Source organism: Ursus maritimus, unplaced genomic scaffold, assembly GCF_017311325.1.
Source record: "Ursus maritimus isolate PB19 unplaced genomic scaffold, ASM1731132v1 scaffold_26, whole genome shotgun sequence".
Lineage (NCBI taxonomy): Eukaryota > Metazoa > Chordata > Mammalia > Carnivora > Ursidae > Ursus > Ursus maritimus.
The window spans coordinates 7455371-7474772 of NW_024425119.1; the positions used below are offsets into that span (position 1 = coordinate 7455371).

The 19402-nt window shown below is 47.3% G+C and overlaps 1 protein-coding gene and 1 non-coding gene across 8 annotated transcripts in view; both read right to left on the reverse strand.

Moving 5' to 3' along the window:
* The window catches only part of CHD4 (chromodomain helicase DNA binding protein 4), a 28742-nt gene that overhangs the window by 4330 nt on the left and 5010 nt on the right, over window positions 1–19402 (reverse strand). For 2 of the 7 annotated variants that reach the window (XM_040642086.1, XM_040642087.1), the window contains exons 4-37: window positions 19100–19294; window positions 18764–18882; window positions 18402–18643; window positions 18019–18146; window positions 17653–17788; window positions 17321–17499; window positions 16895–17134; window positions 15814–16017; window positions 15488–15693; window positions 15001–15132; window positions 14824–14920; window positions 13721–13912; window positions 13032–13232; window positions 12704–12841; window positions 12300–12421; window positions 12032–12205; window positions 11537–11678; window positions 11319–11450; window positions 11088–11205; window positions 9498–9622; window positions 8922–9159; window positions 8595–8770; window positions 4585–4765; window positions 4414–4500; window positions 4243–4331; window positions 4006–4139; window positions 3327–3471; window positions 3047–3212; window positions 2689–2786; window positions 2452–2581; window positions 1977–2048; window positions 1532–1669; window positions 1167–1275; window positions 923–1055 (exon numbers count right to left, since the gene is read on the reverse strand). In XM_040642086.1, the coding sequence (XP_040498020.1) occupies window positions 923–1055; window positions 1167–1275; window positions 1532–1669; window positions 1977–2048; window positions 2452–2581; window positions 2689–2786; window positions 3047–3212; window positions 3327–3471; window positions 4006–4139; window positions 4243–4331; window positions 4414–4500; window positions 4585–4765; window positions 8595–8770; window positions 8922–9159; window positions 9498–9622; window positions 11088–11205; window positions 11319–11450; window positions 11537–11678; window positions 12032–12205; window positions 12300–12421; window positions 12704–12841; window positions 13032–13232; window positions 13721–13912; window positions 14824–14920; window positions 15001–15132; window positions 15488–15693; window positions 15814–16017; window positions 16895–17134; window positions 17321–17499; window positions 17653–17788; window positions 18019–18146; window positions 18402–18643; window positions 18764–18882; window positions 19100–19294 (5118 nt within the window). Of the gene's footprint in view, window positions 1–922; window positions 1056–1166; window positions 1276–1531; window positions 1670–1976; window positions 2049–2451; window positions 2582–2688; window positions 2787–3046; window positions 3213–3326; window positions 3472–4005; window positions 4140–4242; window positions 4332–4413; window positions 4766–8594; window positions 8771–8921; window positions 9160–9497; window positions 9623–11087; window positions 11206–11318; window positions 11451–11536; window positions 11679–12031; window positions 12206–12299; window positions 12422–12703; window positions 12842–13031; window positions 13233–13720; window positions 13913–14823; window positions 14921–15000; window positions 15133–15487; window positions 15694–15813; window positions 16018–16894; window positions 17135–17320; window positions 17500–17652; window positions 17789–18018; window positions 18147–18401; window positions 18644–18763; window positions 18883–19099; window positions 19316–19402 lie in introns of all 7 variants that reach the window. The other 5 variants (XM_040642082.1, XM_040642083.1, XM_040642088.1 and 2 more) reach the window with 4 other exon arrangements.
* LOC121105480 lies at window positions 2872–3011 on the reverse strand. Its single transcript, XR_005838006.1, has one exon.

Below are 19402 nucleotides of genomic sequence, written 5' to 3' on the forward strand. Positions count from 1 at the left end.
CTACTCATTGCTTGGCACATGATGTTTAAAGGTTCATTAGTATACAATTCTTATCCCCCCAACGATACTCAGCTTAAAATTCCCGTGTCTTGTCTTCGTGGTATCCCATTTTGATGGTCTACACACAAGCTGCCCTCAACACACATTTTCTGCATTCTGACTGAGACTGCCCTCAGTCCTGGGTTTACTAACCCTAGTGATTCTGAGAATGCAGCTCTACCTTCACGTCTCCTCTTTGCATCCACCCTGCCCCTTATCCACACGGGGGCTCTCAAACCCCCAAAAAAGTACCACTAGCCCACAGAGAGCCCTCCTTCTTCAGAGATCCAATTCAATCCCACCTCTGTATCTTTCCTGAACACTCTAACCTACAGCGGTCCCCTGACACATCCACTACACGTCTGTGTCATTTATCAGTTTTCATTTATTTATTTTTTTTAAAGTAGGCTCCATGCCCAATGTGGGGCTCGAACTCACAACTCTGAGATCAAGAGTCGCATGCTCTACTAAGCCAGCCAGGCACCCCTTCATCTGTGTCATTTATTAGACATGGTCATCTTCCGCCCTTAAAGAGCTGGTTAATTTTCAAGTCTGTATGTCTTGGTTTCCTTTCCCCCCCCCCAATTATTTATTTATTTATTTAATGTAATCTCTACCCCCAACACAGTGCTCAAACTCACAACCCTGAGATCAAGAGTCACTTGCTCTCCAGACTGAGCCAGCCAGGAGCCCCGTATGTCTTGATTTTTAATATTTAAGATACTTGGGGGCACAGCCTTTCACACAATACAAAGAGGTAAGTCAACTACGCAGGAGAACATACTAAACAGCACATCTGCGTGAACAGACTCCCTCTTCTATAGTCCCTTCTGCACTTCAAAGGCTGTCACTTCAACACCATATTCCTCCCCATCCTGCTCACCTTGAACCTTCGGGCTAGAAACTTATTCTTGATCTCTAAGAAATTGCCACGATTCATTTCACCCTTGAAAGGTTCATTGAGGATGGCATAGCGTGGGTCATTCTGGATGTCCTGCCACCGGGCATAGCCATGGCTATTGGAAAATTGTTCAGGAAAAACAAAACAAGGATAGTAGGCACCTCACAGAGTGGGACCTTCAGAACCCGTCACCAAAAACCTCAGCCCAGACTCAGGCAAAGGATACTTTATGATGCCAGCCAGCAGCCAGTAGTCATGCCGCCGATGCCAGATCTCGTAAGTCTTCTTGGTGACGGTGGCTGCCCGCTCCTCATTCTGCCAAAGGGAGTGCAACTCTAGAGGAATTTGGGGAAGGTTGGGGAGAAAAAGAAAGGCAAGTATCTGTAAAAATTCAAAAAGCTCTTTATTCCTGCCCCCACAGATGCCATCCTAGGAGTAGGCCTCAGGCTTTCTAACAGAGGCAGAGGCATGTGCAATCAACTCGGCCATCCCTCATCTGGTAGAGGTGAAGTGCTCGTACCCTGGCTTCTGACAAGAACCCTAATTTCACTTCAGATCCTTCTAACCCCACTTGGTCCCTCATTGTCATACCAGTAAAACCACCATCTGCAATGTTGAACATGAAACGCTGTTTAATATTTTTTTTCTGCTTCTCATCACTCAGGTCCTTGGGGGTCTCTCCATTCTGAAGCATCACCTCCTTTTTCTCTTCTTCTTCTTTCTTCTCTTCTACAGGATACACAGGGGAAAAAAAAAGTCAGCTCCAGGCAGAAGCACAGCACCTTGGCCCTTACCCACAGCATTCTATGCTCTAAGTATCCAGCCACCTCCACCCTCTCTCCACACAGGTATTTCTCTCCGGGAAAAAGGCACCCCTGGCCTGTGGCAATCATATGTAGGAACAGATGGAGTACTTTAGCTTGGGATAAAATAGCTATCTGAGTGTGGAGGGGGAGAAACCAGGGGGGTGTCCCAGAGATAAAGTCTTTACATCTAGTTTTAGAGTCCTTTTTAATCAGGTTCTCCAAACACCCACCTTTGTCCTCTACCACAATGGGGGTCAGATCTACTGCTGACTTCTCCTCTAACTTCTCCACGTCAGCAACACCTAAGGGAAAGAGATGGCATTCAGAGTGTATAAAGAAGAACGTTCTGGGGCGCCTGGCTGGCTCAGTCGGTAGAGCACGTGACTCTTGATCTCGGGATTGTGAGTTCGAGCCGCATGATGGGTGCAGAGGTTACTTAAAAATAAAATCTTAAAAAAAAAAAAGGAGAAAAAGAAGGACGTTCTCCTCTGTCCCATGCCATAGCCAGCTGGAACAAAGAGTCTTAAGCCTAAATCTCAATGATTAACGCCATAAAAGATGGCTTAAGGAGTTAAAAACCCTCAACTGAAAATCAAGGGTGTAGGATTCTCCAGTGTGCCACTTCCTCCTGACACGTCCTTAGCCCAGCTAGAAGTCCAAGAGCTTCACAGGGATCTGGATGCAGTAACTTAAAAATATGGATACCTTTGGGCTCTGTCTCCATCGGTTCCTCTGTTCTCTCCTTCACCTCTGCCTTTTCCACTTTCTCCTCTCCCTCGGGAGGTTCAACAAGGACTTTTTCATCCTCTGAGGCAGGGGCAGGGGGTTGTGTACACTTAAGGAAAAAATACAGAAGTTGAGGCAGATAGGCCAGCAACCAAAAGGACAAGTAGACTTATCCATTTACCTTCGGTATGGCATCCAGTCATCCCCAGATCTTACCTCAACAGCGGCCTCCGGGGCTGCAGACTTAACCTCCTTTTCTCCTTCTGCATTCTCTTCTTCTTTGAGGCTATTCTCCTCTATTTTTATCCCATCCTCTGCAGACCAATAGAAGGCATTTAATTACGAAGCAGGTTCTAGATCAGAGAGAAGGTCACGCCTCCTCAGTTGGTCTAATCTTAAATTGTCCTCTCGTGCCTTTAAGAGCCAGCCCTATTCTTAGGACGGCTCTCCTAAACTGAGAGGGAGATTGCTGTGTGTCCTGCCAGACTCCCCTGTCAGAGCTGAGCACAAGAGAACAGAAAAAGCACTAGCAAGGACAAAAAAGGACAGAAAAGGACAGTACAGGCAGACTTACCAGCAGGTGGGATAGGTGCAGGGGTATTGGGCTGTGTGTCCCCTGGAGTGGACGGTGTAGGAGTCTTTGGGGAAGGTGACCCTGGCTGGGACATTTTCTTGTTTTCTTCTACTTCAGCAAGTTCAGGCATGCTCCAACGCCCATTGACATGTTCGAACTCCTGAACCTGTAGCAATGGGAAAACAAGGTGAAGACCCAATTCCAGCTCTAGGCTCCTTTCCTATTGGCCCTCTAGTTTCCCCTAGAAACTCTGAACAATGCAGAGAAGCTCAGGGCTCACCTTCTTTCGAATCAAGGACATGACACCAATCCTAGTAAGGACATGTTGGCGAGACAGGCCTTCTCGGGGGACACCATCAGCAAAGGTCTCAGCCCCATCAGCTCCAGGCTCACATAAATGTCGCATGAAAAGAGATACATAAGCCCTGTAGTGAAGAAGTGAGAAATGAGTTAAACAGCAATCAGGCCAACTCTTAGATGACATCTTTCCCACTTATCCTAGACAACAACTCTGACTACATCTTGATATAAAGCCTGCCGTCGCACGAAGGCCGGTTCTCCAGACCCCACAACATGCGTGAGGTTCTCCTCCAGGGAAGCTAGGAACACAAAGAACCCTATTTTCTAATAGCTACACCTGTCAACTTCAACAGAGAAACTGCCAATTTCCCTGCACAGCCTGGACTAGTACCGTGGAATGACCAGAGATCAAAAGCTCTTGCTTGGCGCTCCTGGCTGGCTCAGTCAGTTAAGCGTCTGCCTTCGGCTCAGGTCATGCATGATCCCAGAGTCCTGGGATCGAGCCCCATATCGGGCTCCCTGCTCTCTCTCGCTATCTCTGTCGGTCTGTCTCTATCTCTAATAAATAAATAAAATCTTTAAAAAAGAAAAAGCAAAAAAGAATAAAAAATAAATAAAAGCTCTCGCTTCTACATCAGTCATTCCACCTCTCAACTTACTTGAACTCTTTCTCTGATTTGCCTCGCAGATCTCTCACCAGCCACTGGGTGGTAAAAGCATCCTGAGGTGGCATCCCATATCGCATAATTGCATTAAGAAAGGCTTTTCGCTGACGAGCATTAAAGCCAAGTACCTAGAGGAAGAAGGAGGCTAGGTGAGAGAGAGCAGGCCTTACTCCATCAAAGACCAAATATCTAGCACTCACCCACCCCTCCTTAAACTCAAATGACACTTACTTCAATATTCCCACCAACACGAGCCAACAGAGGAGGCAATGGCTTATCTTTATCATTCCGCAGGCCCTTACGACTGGGCCTGCGGGGAGCTGCAAGAAGGGAAAGATGTATGAGTGACACTGGTTAAACAAAGCGATATTTAAAAAGCCAGCAAAAACGTACAGCTCTCACCTTCTGATCGTTCATCAAAGTCTTCATCACCTTCCTCTGAGGCCACTGAATAATCGGACTGGTTGTCGGACTGGTCGTCCTGCCAATCTGGAGGGAGAGAGGGCAGATGAGCGGGGCCCACTGCTCTAGTGGAACGGCCCATGGGTGGGGGGCGGGGCCGGCCACACACACCTCGGTCCTCCTGGGAGCCATCATTGTAGTTGACCTGTTTACGGATTCTTTTTCCTTTGCCCAGATTTCGGGCTAGATCTTCTTGCTGCTGCTCATAATGGTGCCGCAGCAATTTCTCCCAGTAGTCAGGATCCACACTTTCTTCCTGTTTTATGATTTCTCGTTCTACCTCCTCTTCCTCCTGGGACAGAGGGAGGGCCAGGACTCAGGGGTGCTGAAGTCAGCACCACCAGCTACCCCTGGTCCTCACAGTTCCCATTCTGCTAGCTCCTTTTCAGGACAGGACTCTGAAATACTTAGTGTGCCTGCTTGGACCTAAGAACTTAAAAAGAAATTTAATTGACAGGACATGGCTCCTCACAATTATGCATAGATCAGCAGTCAACATAACTAAAGAAAAACATGGGATGACGCTGTTATCGCAAGAGAAGAGTGAAGAGACAGTATGCTTTCTTCTAACCCCTTTGACACCTATACAGTTGGGAGACAGCAAAATGTAGAAAAGAGAGGTTACACAGCAAGGCAGACGGAAGAGCTTCTGAAATGCTGCAAAAGATTTCATAAGACATAAAGTAGAAGGGCCATAAGCTCTTCTGTTCTTCACAACTTCACAAAAGTTTGCCAACTATGTGCAAAAAAGCCCAAAAAACAAACCAACAAATTACACATATATATCCTTTATGTCCCAGTAATATTTATGCTCCTCTGAAAGTCTCGTATTTTTTTCAGACACTTCAGGACCAGTACTTGATTCCAAATCCCTTACATTACAACTAAACCACAACTAACAGCATAATAGCAGAAACCACCTAAATGTCCATCATGATGGAACTAACCAAATAAATTCCTGGGGTGGGGAGTGAGCAACATGGGTGAAGAGGATCAAAAGGTACAAACTCCAGTTATAAACAAGTCCTGGGGATGGAATGCACAGCAGTGACTACAGTTAATAACACTGTATTGCATATTGGAAAGTTACTCAAAGTAGATCTTAGAAGTTCTCATCACAAGAAAAAAAAAATGTGTTAAGTATGCATGGTGACAGATGTTGACCAGACTTTTCATGTCTATCATTTCACAAAATATACAAATATCCAAACAATTTTAAAAAATAGGGGCGCCTGGGTGGCTCAGTCGTTAAGCGTCTGCCTTCAGCTCAGGGCGTGATCCCGGAGTTCTGGGATCGAGCCCCACATCAGGCTCCTCCGCTGGGAGCCTGCTTCTTCTTCTCCCACTCCCCCTGCTTGTGTTCCCTCTCTCGCTGGCTGTCTCTCTCTCTCAAATAAATAAAATCTTTAAAAAAATAAAATAAAATAAGTTACGGTACTTCCAAACAAGGATCTATTATGCAGCAAAAAAGGGGGAGGGGAGCCTGGGCTGGGCTCAGTCAATAGAGCACACAACTCTTGATCTCAAGGTTGTTAAGTTTGAGGCCCACGGTGGGTGTAGAGATTTTTTTTTTTTTAAGATTTTAATTATTTATTTGAGAGAGAGTGAGTGCAAGCATGAGAGGGGGTGCGAGGGAAAGCAGAGGGAGAAGCAGGCTCTCAGCTGAGCAGGGAGCCCGATGCAGGGCTCGATCCCAGGACCCTGGGATCATGACCTGAGCTGAAGGCAGGCACTTAACGACTGAGCCACCCAGGCGCCCCAAGGGTGTAGAAATTACTTAAAAAAATAAAATCTTTAGGGGGTTCCTGGGTGGCTTAGTCTGTTAGGCATGTGCCTTCAGCTCTGGTCATGATCTCAGGGTCCTGGGACAGAGCCCCACATCAGGCTCCCTGCTCAGCAGGGAGTCTGCTTTTCCCTCTCCCTCCGCAGCTCCCCTTCTTTCTTTTTTTTTTTTTTTTTTAAAGATTTTATTTATTTATTTAACAGAGGTGGAGACAGCCAGCGAGAGAGGGAACACAAGCAGGGGGAGTGGGAGAGGAAGAAGCAGGCTCCCAGCGGAGGAGCCTGATGTGGGGCTCGATCCCACAACTCCGGGATCACGCCCTGAGCCAAAGGCAGACGCTTAACGACTACGCCACCCAGGCGCCCCTTCCGCAGCTCCCCTTCTGCTTGTGCACACACGCTTGCTCTCTCTCTCGAATAAAATAAAAAAAGAGGAGGGGATGTCTTAATGTACCAATTTGGACTAAATCTCCAAAATTTATTTTATTTATTTATTTAAAGATTTTATTTATTTGAGAGAGCAGGAGCGGAGAGAAGCATTCAGAGAGAGAGGGGACAAGGACGGAGGAGGAGATTCCCGCTGAGCAGGGAGCCCAATGTGGGGCTCAATCCCAGGACCCTGGGATCAGGACCTGAGCCAAAGGCAGATGCCTGAGCACATGAGCCACCCAGGCACCCCTTATTTATTTTTAAAAGATTTTATTTATTTATTGAGAGACAGTGTGAGAGGGGGGTGGGGGGGCAGAGAGCAAGGGAGAGAGAAACCCAACAGACTCCCCACTGAGGGCAGAGCCTGGGGGGAAGGGGGGCTCGATCCCAAGGCCCCAAGGTCATGATCTCAGGTGACATCGAGAGTCAGATGCTCAACCGACCGGCCACACAGACGCTCCTAAATCTCTAAAGTTCATTACGTGGACAAAATCAAGGTACAGAACATTATGTGTAACAAACTACTTTGTGTTTAAAGGGAAAAGGGAAGGGCGCCTGGGTGGCTCAGCTGGTTAACCACCCAAGCAACCAACTCTTGATTTTGGCTCAGGTCAAGATCTCAGGGTTCTGAGATCGAGCCCCATTTTGGGCTCCGTGCTGGGCCTGCTTAGGATTTTCTCTCTCCCTCTCCCTCTGCCCCTCCTCATGCTCATGCACTCGCTCTCAAAAAAAAAAAAAAAAAAAAAGGGAAAAAGGGGTTTGTGTGTGTGTATGTGAGCACATGCATGTGTGCATATACATGGATACATATACATGTAATTTGTATGCACGTAAAATACCTTTAGAAAAATATACAAGAAACTGAAAACATCGGTTATCTCCAGGGAGGGAAATAGATGGAAAAGAGATAGATACCTTCTATCTTTTGAATCTTGAACGTGAATTACCATTTATTCAAAAAATATGATTTAAAAAAGGTAAAGAGCAGCTGCAGCCACTTAAGAGAGGACCATTTGTATACCTGAGTAGTTGACAGCAAAGGTTATCAATGGGAGGACTGCCTCCATTCCCACTCAGCATGTGCTGCCCCAGCCAATCATCCCCATACAGCCACTGCCCTGACAGAAACACGGAGCACCTTACAGGAGGGCTGCTGTGATGGAATCCCACTGGTCCACAGATCTAGGTCAGAATTTTCAGCCACAGTTATACACAACCGAGGCTGGCAGCATCACCTCCAGAAGAGAACAAAGGTAACAGGTATATATGAGGAAAACATAGTAAGGGGAATGATTTTGAGTGGGAAGGATGAGAAAAGATGGCAAAGACTACCAGAAATCTATGCCAATTCAAATAACCCTGAGTTGAGTGGTCTAAAGGGGACCAGAAGAGAAAGTGATTTTGTTTTTTTCATTTTATACTCCAGTTTTCGGGGGCAGGGGTGATCATTAAAGAAGCCACACATTATCAGTTTTAGATTTTTTGTTTTTGGTAAAAAAAAGACCCAGAAAAGGAAGAGAAGAGAAGAAGGGAAAACAATTCTAATGTTTTAAAAAGTATAGGGATGTAGGCTGCTTACATATGTATCTCATCTCTTGCCTTTTCTCCAAAGAGACTTGAGATAGCAATCAGAAGTTTATTTGTAGAGTTAATAAAATACATAAGCAAAAATGAGATTCTGATAAGGAAGAGCTAATATAAGTTTTGAGTGTGAAATTTGGCTGTGAGTTTCCTGACAGCCATGGCAAAAATGAGAATGTGATTGCCCATACGTGATAGTATTTATTTTCAAAGGAAGAGGTATATCAATTCATCAATGTACTGACTTATGTACGGATGTTTTCCTCTTGTCTCAACAACAATTTCCAGACCAATCACCAAGCACAGCATTGCCTTGGACTCATACTCACCCCCATCTCTTCTTCCCGTACCACGTACTGGGCCACTTTGAACGAGCTCAAATATTCATTCATGCCCTGCAATTCTGTGTCTTCTGTCTCATCCTGATTACGGTCCAGAAGTCGCTCAATGGCCTTGTCATCATAGTGGATAACACTGCTATCTTCTCCCTCTTTGTTGTCTCCTCCTATAAAGAATCACCCTCGAAGTCAGCTTCAGCAGCTACAGTGGTAAAAAATCTCACAGGACCCTAGGTCCAAGTCTCAGGACGCTATGTATCAAATATATCCTTTGAAGAGGCCTAGCCCCACACCAAAACAAGGTCCTGACTAGCTCACCTCCGTCTGTGGCTTCATCCTTAAATAGTTCCTCAGTGCCAAACTTGAGGATGTCATCAAGCTCCTGTTTGGACATGGATCCAGTCTTGGAGCCCAGCCCAGGCCGAACCACTAGATGCGTCAGCATCATCTTCTTCTTTGCCACCTGGGTGATGCGCTCTTCCACTGACGCACGGGTCACAAACCGATAGATCATCACCTTCTTATTTTGCCCAATACGGTGAGCTCTGCTAAAAGCCTGAAGTTGGGCACAAAACAAAGTCAGAAATTGAAGTAACCGTATTTTCCGGCTTCTGCTCTTGCCCTGATGTCCACATAATAAGCTAAATTCAGCACAAGGCAGCTTGCTTTCACATAGAACTCTAAAATTATCCCCCCCAGAGCCCCACCCTCTATCATATTACCCCAAATAGGACCATAGCTAACCCAAACTCTCTGGTTCACAATAAGGTAAAAGACATAAAAAGAATCTATTGTTTCCCCCTTAAACAAGTCATTCCAGATGGTGGAGCCCTCACAGAGAACACTTGCATTACCAGTGAGCTACCGCATACGAAAGCCACTACCCCTGCTCACCTGGATGTCATTATGAGGGTTCCAGTCAGAGTCATAGATAATAACTGTGTCGGCAGTGGCTAGATTGATTCCAAGGCCCCCAGCTCGAGTGGAAAGCAAGAAGCAGAACTGTTGAGCACCCGGTGCTAAGAAAGGAACCAAAAGACCATTAGAAGAGTCTCCCGAACTCCAATTAGTAAGTGTAGAAGGCATGTCAGAAATACAAAACATCATCAGCAAACACCACAGTCGTAATCACTGTAAGCAAGGTCCACGGATGGATGCTAAAATCAATGCGCAAGTTTAAGGAGAAACGGTGCGTGACCATAGTCTCAAATACCTCCCTCATCCAGTTATGGAATGGGTACGTCATGGGGGTGAAAGGCAGAGCACAGGGAATACAACTAGTGATACTGTAGTCGTGGTGAACCTAACTCACAGTTGTCCAGTCACTACCTTGCATAGCTGATACTAATGTAACACTCTTGTGCAACTTTACTTCAACTAAAAAAAAAAAAAAGGCATTTATCAATATCAATTCTAATGGGAAAAAGAATACATTTACTGTGTAGAAACTAAGCAGACACCATCTGAACCAAGTGATCAAGATTCACATCACCAGTAATGGGACATTACCAACACCATGTCCTCCCTGATATGATGCAATGAAAAGAACACAGCATTGTTTCTATGGCATTCTTGCCCAAAATGTCTAAGAAGCTCGACCTGCCATGAGAAACATCAGACAAACCCAAACTTAAGAGACATTCTATAAAATAACTAACCAATGATCCTCACAAGTATCAAGGGCACGAGAGCAAAGAAAAGAATGAAGAACTGTCACAGATAGGAAGAGACACAGCAACCAAATGCAATGGGGGATCGGGTATTGGATCCTGAAATAGGAAAAGGACATTAGGAGGAAAACTGGTGACATTCAATGAAGGTCTAGAGTTTAGTTACGAGTATGACATCAGTCATCACTTCCCGCTTTTGACAGTTGTACCGTGGTTATGTAAGCGGTTATTATTAAGAGAAGCTGAGTGAAGAATATATATGAACTCTGTATTATTTTTTGCTACTTTTAAGTCCAAAATTATTTTAAAATAAAAAATGAAGGGGCGCCTGGCCGGCTCAGTTGGAAGTGTGTGCAACTCTTGATCTCGGGGTCGAGTTCAAGCCCCACAGCGGGTGTAGAGATTAATAAAATAATAAATAAACATTCTAAAAAATTAATTAATTAAATTAAAAATAAGGAGGAGGAAGTGGGGGAGGACTGGCAGCTATGGAGACAGGTCTGCCACAAATTTGCTAACCGAGCTTGGTAAAGTCTTGTCCCTCTCTGGGACTCAAGATACAATGAAGAGGATTAAATAAAATGCACTTCGTGTGGCAAAAAAAATGAAGACTCCAAAGGGAAAAAAAAAATCCGCTAGGAATAGTCCAACACATTCTTTCAATCAAGGCATTCAAAAGCTTCACTCTTCCATATCACAAGTGACAAAAACCCTGAAGAACCATACAGAAAAGCAGACAGACAAGAACAAGCAATCCATGGAAAGACACGAGTGAATAAGAACGCATGGACTGAAACCACTCCGTCCCACTTACCATTGAAGCGGTCAATGGCCTCTTGCCGCATGTTCCCGGTGATCCCACCGTCGATACGTTCGTACTTATAACCTTCGTGTTCCAAGAAATCCTCCAGCAGGTCCAGCATCTTGGTCATCTGGAAAAGGAGCACAGTTTAATGAAAGGGAAGTCCGATGACAATTGCTTTCCTCGTGTCACTGAGGGCGGTCTCCAGCTTTCTCAAGCTCCCGGCCCGGCCGCACCCAATACCTGGGAGAAGATGAGCACGCGGTGCCCGCCCTCCTTAAGGTTCTTGAGCATCTTCTGCAGCAGCAGTAGTTTCCCAGATGCTCGGATTAGGGCACTGCCATCATACATGCCATTAGGCATTTTAGGGGCTTCCTGAGGAAAGCAGCAAGAAAGAAAACACCATGGAACCACACGGAGCAATCGCAGCGCAGCGAGGAGCAGAGGAGGCGGAGCATTACCATTGCAGCCACGGGGAAGAGGTACGGGTGGTTGCAGCACTTCTTCAGATCCATCACCACATTTAGCAGGGAGACCTGGTTCCCGCCGCCTCGAGCGTTGAGTGCTTCAAAATTTCGAGTAAGAATGTACTTGTAGTATTTCCTACATGGACAAGATGAAGAGGTAGGTCAGACTGGAGAGCCTGTATAGGACTCCTAACCGTTATCCGACTCTCAACACGGTCCCAAGGTCTGAGATCTTCCTTCCAACGTATCTCACTTTGGGACCTAACGGATGGAACCCTTACAGGCACCGGCACCAGCACCAGCACCACTGCATTAAGTAAGGTATTTAACTAAATAAGAACTATGGCATTAGATTTCTGCACGATCTCGCTCCCGTCACCAGATGCCTTGAAGCAGAGCGCAGGAAGGAATCAGAAACCCTCTGCAGACTAGCAGGTGTCTAACTACTTTTACAAAATGGAGTCAATGCTCCTGTCCCTTCTGACTCACTTCTGCATAGGGCTCAGCTCCACACGCACTATCAGTTCTGTCTTGGATGGCATATTCTTGAACACATCAGCTTTGAGCCGCCGCAACATATGAGGGCCCAGCATGTCATGCAGTTTTTTAATCTGGTCCTCCTTGGCAATGTCGGCAAACTCCTCCAAGAAGCCTTCCAAATTGCTTCAGAAAGAGAAAGGAGAGTGATATAAGAAATGGGCAACAGGAAGAATTAGAAGCAGAATTATCAGCTGATTACGGAGAAACACATACTTACTGGAACCTCTCGGGGGTGAGAAAGTTGAGCAGATGAAACAACTCTTCTAAATTGTTTTGTAACGGAGTCCCAGTCAGCAACAGCTTGTGTTGGAGTGAGTAACCATTTAACACCCGGAAGAACTGGAGAAGCAGATGGAGAAGATGAAATTCAATGAAAAGAGGGCTCTGGGAGATCTCTGCAAACCTGAGCTGTTTACTGCCCAATGGTTAAGCCCCCACTGCCCCTCCATCTCCATCTCCCTTTTAAGGCCTGGCCACCAAGAGGAATCACAAGTGAGGAGGGAAGGCAGAGACCATCTGACCCTGTCTTCTCCTCCCAGGTCTCCCTTTAAGGAGTAGGTAGTACTAGAAAACTTAAACAGGAGGCCATGACCTCCCCTCCCTCCCTCCCTCCCCTCTCACCTTTGACTGATTGTTCTTGAGCCGATGTGCTTCATCCACGATGAGGCAGGCCCAGTCAATGGAACCCAAGATAGCCATGTCAATGGTGATCAACTCATAGGATGTCAGCAGCACGTGGAATTTCACAGATGCCTCTTTCTGCACAAGGAGGCAACCTGGTCACAAATGTTCAACCCTTCCAGTGCAGGCTAACCCGAGGGACTTACGGGGTTTTCCCTTCTCCCAAATGTTATCCTTCTGCCTCAGCCCAGAGACTAGAATCAGAAGGAAGCAGACTAAGCCCACAGCAACAACTCCCTCTAGGGTGATCTCCCCCCTACTGAGATACCTTCATACGAGAGGCTTTCTTGCCACCACGAATGGCGTTGTCTTCAAAGGAGAACTCATTCTCTCGGATGATGGCACGGCTGTCTTTGTCACCCACGTAGGTCACCACATACATATCTGGAGCCCACATTTCAAACTCCCGCTCCCAGTTGATGATGGTAGAAAGAGGGGCACTCACTAGGAAGGGGCCTTTGGAATGACCCTTGGAGAAAGAAGAGCAGTGGCAGAGTAAGGACGGAGGGCCCCGACACACTACCAGCCCAGCACCCATGTCTACCACTGCCCCTGAGGCCAGCTGAGCACTGGCCTATGTGTGCTGTTCCCACCCTCACCTTTGTCTACGTGTGAAAATGCCTTGCCTACTCCTTCCCACAGCACACCCGCCTTTACAGAGAGTTTAAAACCCGACCCCTTCCCATAAGTCTTTCTGTGCTAATTCCACTCACAACTCTGCTTATCTCAACGGGTATCTGTTCCCCCAAAACTGAGGCTCTATGCGTCCACCACTGGTTCTACCCAGGGTTCCATCCCCTCAACCCATCTCTGTGTACATCTGTCTATTTTACTGTCATTCAACAGAGTTCAAGTTCTGTGACCAATTTTTCCTTTTTCTCTCTCCTCAAGAGTGTGAAAAAATCACAAACATGAAATATCCACACACAAAAAAACTAACAGCCCCAGCTTTCCTACCTCCTTGTAGAGAGAATACAGGAAGACTGCTGTCTGGACAGTCTTCCCAAGGCCCATCTCATCAGCCAAGATGGTGTCGGTGCCTTGAGCCCAGGAGAAGCGCAACCAGTTCAAGCCCTCCATTTGATAGGGGTGCAGGGTCCCACCCGTAGCGTCCAGGTACTCTGGCTGTCGCTCGTACTTCACTGTTGGCTGAAGGATGAAAGGAAGGAAGTCAAGAGCTGGCAAGGAACGCCTTTCCTTCCATAAGACAGCAGATGCTTGCTCCTCACACATCCTCACGAGATCCTCAAGAGCCACAAAGAATTGTGGGAAGAAAGATCCTCAACGGCTACTGTAACTTTGCGTTTGATTTAGGATCCTCCAGGAAGCAAGGCAACTAACCCCTCGGACAGATGGAGATCTCGGTCCTACAGATCTCTGACGAAAGACACATCATAGCCTCCCTACCGACACAGAAATTCCGCTAATCAAGATCCACCAGGTCGATAATCTTATGTTCCCTTAAATCACCTTTTTTTCTTTTTAAAGATTTTATTTCCTTATTTGACAGAGAGACAGACAGAGCCAGAAACCACAAGCGGGGGCAATGGCAGAGGGAGAAGGAGAAGCAGGTTCCCTACTGAGCAGAGAACCCAACCCAAGCCTCAATCCCAGGACCCTGTGATCATGACCTGAGCCAAAGACAGACGCTTAACCACTGAGCCACCCCCGCCCCCTGTGCCCCTAGAGTCATTTTTAACATTAACAGTCCTTATGCTCTATTACATAAATAAAACCCAGAGGAACTGAGCCACAAATTGAGTTAAAAGACCCAGGTTCCAATACAAGTTTCATAAAAGCTTAGTTGTGTGACCCATTCCTAGGTAACACTTTCTCAATCACAGAAAATACCATCTCCTGGGTTTTTATTTTTCTGATGATGCCAAGAGAAAATGATGCTAGCATTTCCCTGGTTCAGAGACGTGGAGAAGTGGAGAAGCACTCTAGCTCTGAAGTTCCTACTGGCAGAGCGTCACCGGGAGCACCATCCACAGCCGGCAGCACACAGGCCGTATCGTCCCCCCGACAAACTGTACCCTCCCTCTTCTGCCCCAACTCACATCAACTGTAGGAGTTTCAGGAGGCCTCTCTAACTTCCTCAGCTTCACCTTCTTGAGCTTCTTGCCTGGTCGTCCTTCCTCACCCCTCATTAACTCCCTAAAGAAGACAGACATCACACAGCTGCCCAAGGTCCTTCTCAGTAAGAACCAACTCCACACCTCAGCAAAGCCACCCACCTGTGGTTCCAATAGCTCTGCTTGAACAGGTCGTAGTCCTGTATCTCCACGTCCTCACTCTCCCAGGATGCCTGATCGTAGGGCAAGTCCCGCCACTTGATCAAGTAGTGGACGTGGCCCTTCTTGTCCACACTGCAAGGTCAAGGAGAAAAAAAATCCTCAGAGCCAGAAGGCCACACCTCACTCTCAAAAAGTGCCAATAACGTTATGTCCCAAACTAGACTTCTAGGAAGGCCAGATGCCACATGTATTCAGAGTCTCTACCACACCAGTCTTTGGACCTAAAATTGCATCTAATCTATAGTCTTCTCCTGTGGCTCAAATACCAAGATTCAGTCAGTTAATAATATATCGACACGTCTCCTCCAAGTTTAAATCCAGTGACATCCATTTTCTTACTTCCTTTGACAGCAGTATCCCAATGGATACGCTGCCTACCTCCACTATGCCCAAGACCACCACCAGTCCAGCCCAGCTCCACTGGTACCTGTGGTTGAGAATTCGGTGGATCATCATCCACTCAGGTTTTATCCCATAGCGATAAAAGCGTTCCTCCATCTCTGCAAATTTAGGGTCTTTGTTCTTGCGCTTCCGGCTCTTCTCTTCGTCACCACCAAAGTCTCCCGAAGGTGGTTCATCCATATCATTCTTCCGCTGATAGTTTCGGAACATCACCTGACAGTGCAGTTCCAACTGCAAGCAGAAAGACAGCTCAGCCACCATGGAGTGACATCTGCTCCTTCCACCCACAAGGCTGTTTCTCATGACCCTCTGCACTGTAGCCCCCGGATCTCTAGCCTATCCCAGGTTTACCTGCAGTTCAGACACCCAGGAGCAGTGCCAGTAAGACATGCCTTGCCATTTCACAAAGAACTGCCGCTCTGGCCGCCCCTCCAGGGGCTTGGGAGAGGGAGTACTGGGATCAGCATCCGGAGGCCGAGGCACTGGTGTGGGAGATGGTGGCTGACCCCACTTCCAGATTAGAATCTTCTGAACTTTGCCCTTAAGGGCTGGACACTGAAAGAAAAAAAGGATTCAACATCAAATCATTATCGAGGAGAGGAAATGATACAGCCCATAGCCTCAACCTTATCAAAGGATTATTAAAATCTCATTTCAAGAGGTGCCTGTGTAGCTTAGTCAGTTAGGAGTCTGACTCTTGGGTTCAGCTCAGATCATGGTCATGGGGTCATGGGATCAAGCCCCGCATTGGGGCTCAGTGTGGAGTCCGCTTGAGATCCTCTCCCTCTCCCTCTCTGCACCCACCCCCACCTGTGCTCTTTTCCTCTCCCTCTCTCATAAATTTAAATCAATCAATCAATCAATCTTTCAAAATCTCTTTCAAGAAGGACCACTCTAGGTAAAGAATAACAGAATTGCCTCCCCTATTCTGGCCTTCACCCAGAATTTGAGTGACACTATCACTCCTATATGTTTAACAGAGCCAGTGGCTAGACTTCAACAATTTAACCCAGAACAAGGAAAACACAGAAAACTCCCAGACTTTGAGCCCAAAATTCCTCTCATAAGCAACTGAAAAAAAATAAATAAATAAGTGACCCTATTAACCATTCTAAACTACCAACACCCCAAGGCTGGGTGCCAAGGCAGAATGGACGCTCTAGGCTGGAAGAACACTGCTTTAAGAACACCCCTTAAAAGAGCTGGCAAAGCATCAACTCCTCTGTTCAAAGTTAATCCTACACTTTCCCAGACAAAACTATCTCCAGACTACATGAGAAAGGAAAATAACCCGTCTCAGGGCTAAAAGATAGAGATCTCCAATGACCTCTCCTGCACCTCAGTCCCCCGAAACCTACATATAAAAGAGGTATACCCTTCTGCTAGACTACACTACCCGCACCTCCCACCTTGGCTAGGGTCAATCACTCACCGTACAACGGGGACAGAGCCATTCACCATTAGGGATCTCTGGAAGTGGGGGGTTCAGGCAGTGGATGTGGTAGGATGAAGGACAGGTGTCACAGCAGAGCAGCTCCCCACCATCCTTACAGACACGACAGAATTCCATATGGTGATCATCCTCCTCTTCAGGGTCTCCTCCAACCTCTTCCAGGATCTCCTCACCCTCTGAATTGTCCTCTTTAGCCTCCCACTGGATGCCTTCCTTCTCCTGCAGTAAAGGACCACAGAGTAGGATTATTACCACCCCCCACCCACCCAAGTCGGAACCACACCCATCATTCTTTTGAATGCTTCCCAAAGTCCACACCAGCAACACCACCCAGTCCCAAAAGATCTCTATCACCCCACCCTTCCTCTTGAGGGTTCCAAAGGGCCACAATGGCCAGGTACTCACGCAGTGTGGGCAGCTCCACTTGCCCTCGGGAGCCTTCTCCATATCCGGATCCAGGCAGACCATGTGGTAAGCTCGGGGACAGGTATCACACAGGATGATCTCACCGCCTTGCTGGCACACCTCGCAATAGTCCTGGTGGTCTGTCTCATAACCATCCACAGCAGTCACCTCCTCCTCGCCTGGGCAAGGAAGAGGGAAAGCCCAGTTATTAGAAAAAAACTACCTCCCCCCACCCCCTCTAAAATAAACCCAACCCCGATCTCCTTAGGGAGATTCTTCCCCAGTCATTCCCACCCCATCCCATTATACACAGACCCCCCAAAAAAACACACCTTTCTTTTTCTTTTTAGTGGTTCGGAGTTTCTTGCGGCTACGGCTACTGCGGCTGGTGGAACCGTCAGAAACGGAATAGCTATTGATACTGGCGTCATCGAAGTCAGACTCCACATCTAAGTCATCATCCTCACTCTGGCAAAATGAAAAGGAATAAGTTTAGAGACTGAAGCCAAGGGGAAAGAGAATGCTAGAGAAGGGATCGCTCTTACTAGGGGTGCTAGAATCCCAGCAAGGACGGCCAAGTAAGAAGCCTAGTCACCACGTTCTGGGGCCAATAGTCCCCACTCTTAACGTGCCTACCATGAAGGCTAGACCCAGACTAGACAGGGCACCCTCACCAAAGGGATGGGCTGGGCTCTCACCGAGGATCTCTTACGCTTAGAACCAAAACCTCCCAGCTTGATTTTCAGGGGAGCTACTTTCTTGGGTTTAGGCTTCTTGGCATCAGGTACACGAGGGCTGCCCTTGGGCTTCCTCCGAGCATTGGGACCTAAAATCAGAAGAGCACAGGTAAGATCATATAATCCAAAAGCATGCCAAGGCAGAAGATGGGGAAGATAATAAAATATTCTCCATCTAAGCGGGTTTCCCATATTCAGCTTCCCAAATTTCCCTCCTAAATCAAAGATTCATTTCTCCCTTAAACTCCTCTATCTTTAAGCTGACAGAACAGCATTCCCATTCTTCCTCTGTCTTTAATATCCCAAGCCCATGCCATCCCGCCCCGCGATGGGTCCCATTTCACCTTTGCCCTCCTTGGTCTTGGCCTTGCGGATAGGCACCTCCACAGGGGGGGGAGGTGGAGCAACTTCAGTGGCCGTCACCATGCTCTCCACCACAGCCACCGCAGCCGCCGCCGCCGCCGCCACCGAAGCCCCAGAACTGCCTTTGAAGGGATTGTTGGTGCTGAACTCACGCCACTTTGCACCCAAAACCATCATCATCTTGGAGACAGCAATCTTGGGGTTTTTGGCAGCAATGAGAGGTCTGGTGGAGAAAGAGACAAGAACAAAGAGAAAAAGTTTAAGAATTAAAGAGAGAGAAAGAGAAGCGAGAAGACATTATACCAGCACTCTGCTCCCCAGGACCCTCGACCCTCCTATTTACCGGACAAACTGGCTGAAGGCCTTGTAGTTGGTGAGGGTACGATAATCCTCCTCTGAGAACACATGGTCAATGTCTTCCATGCCCCAGTCTTCCAGGAGCTGAGCAGATGATTTAGGCTCCTGCAGAGAGAGCAAGGTCAAAGACCTGACACCTAGTGCCCACACCGCTAAAGGGAATCTGAGCTGAGATGAAAGCTTGCAAGACTAGGGGAGGAGAGGGGAGAGAAAATCATTACAAATGGGGAAATAAACCACTCTAAGGGGCAGTGCAGTTTCTGGGAGACAAAGGACAGGAAGTCAACAGCAAGCACAGAGGAGAGGACAGAGGTCCAGGCACCTTTGAATCATCATCATCATCATCCTCCTCCTCCTCTTCCTTCCGCTTGGACTTGCTCTTCTTTTCTTTCTTAGGTCCAAGCTTCTTCTTCTTCTTCTTGCCAGGGGTATAGTCGCTGCCCTCACTGTCTGAGCGCAGAGCCACCTCTTCCTCCTCCTCCACAAACTCCGGCCCCTCCCCAGAGCTGTCCCCCAGCTGCCGGCATAAGAGCATACGCTGGAGCAGGGAAGGGGAAGAGGGAGAGGGAGACAGACACACACATGCTACACACATGCTGACCTCAGGACAGCCCTGAGGCTCATC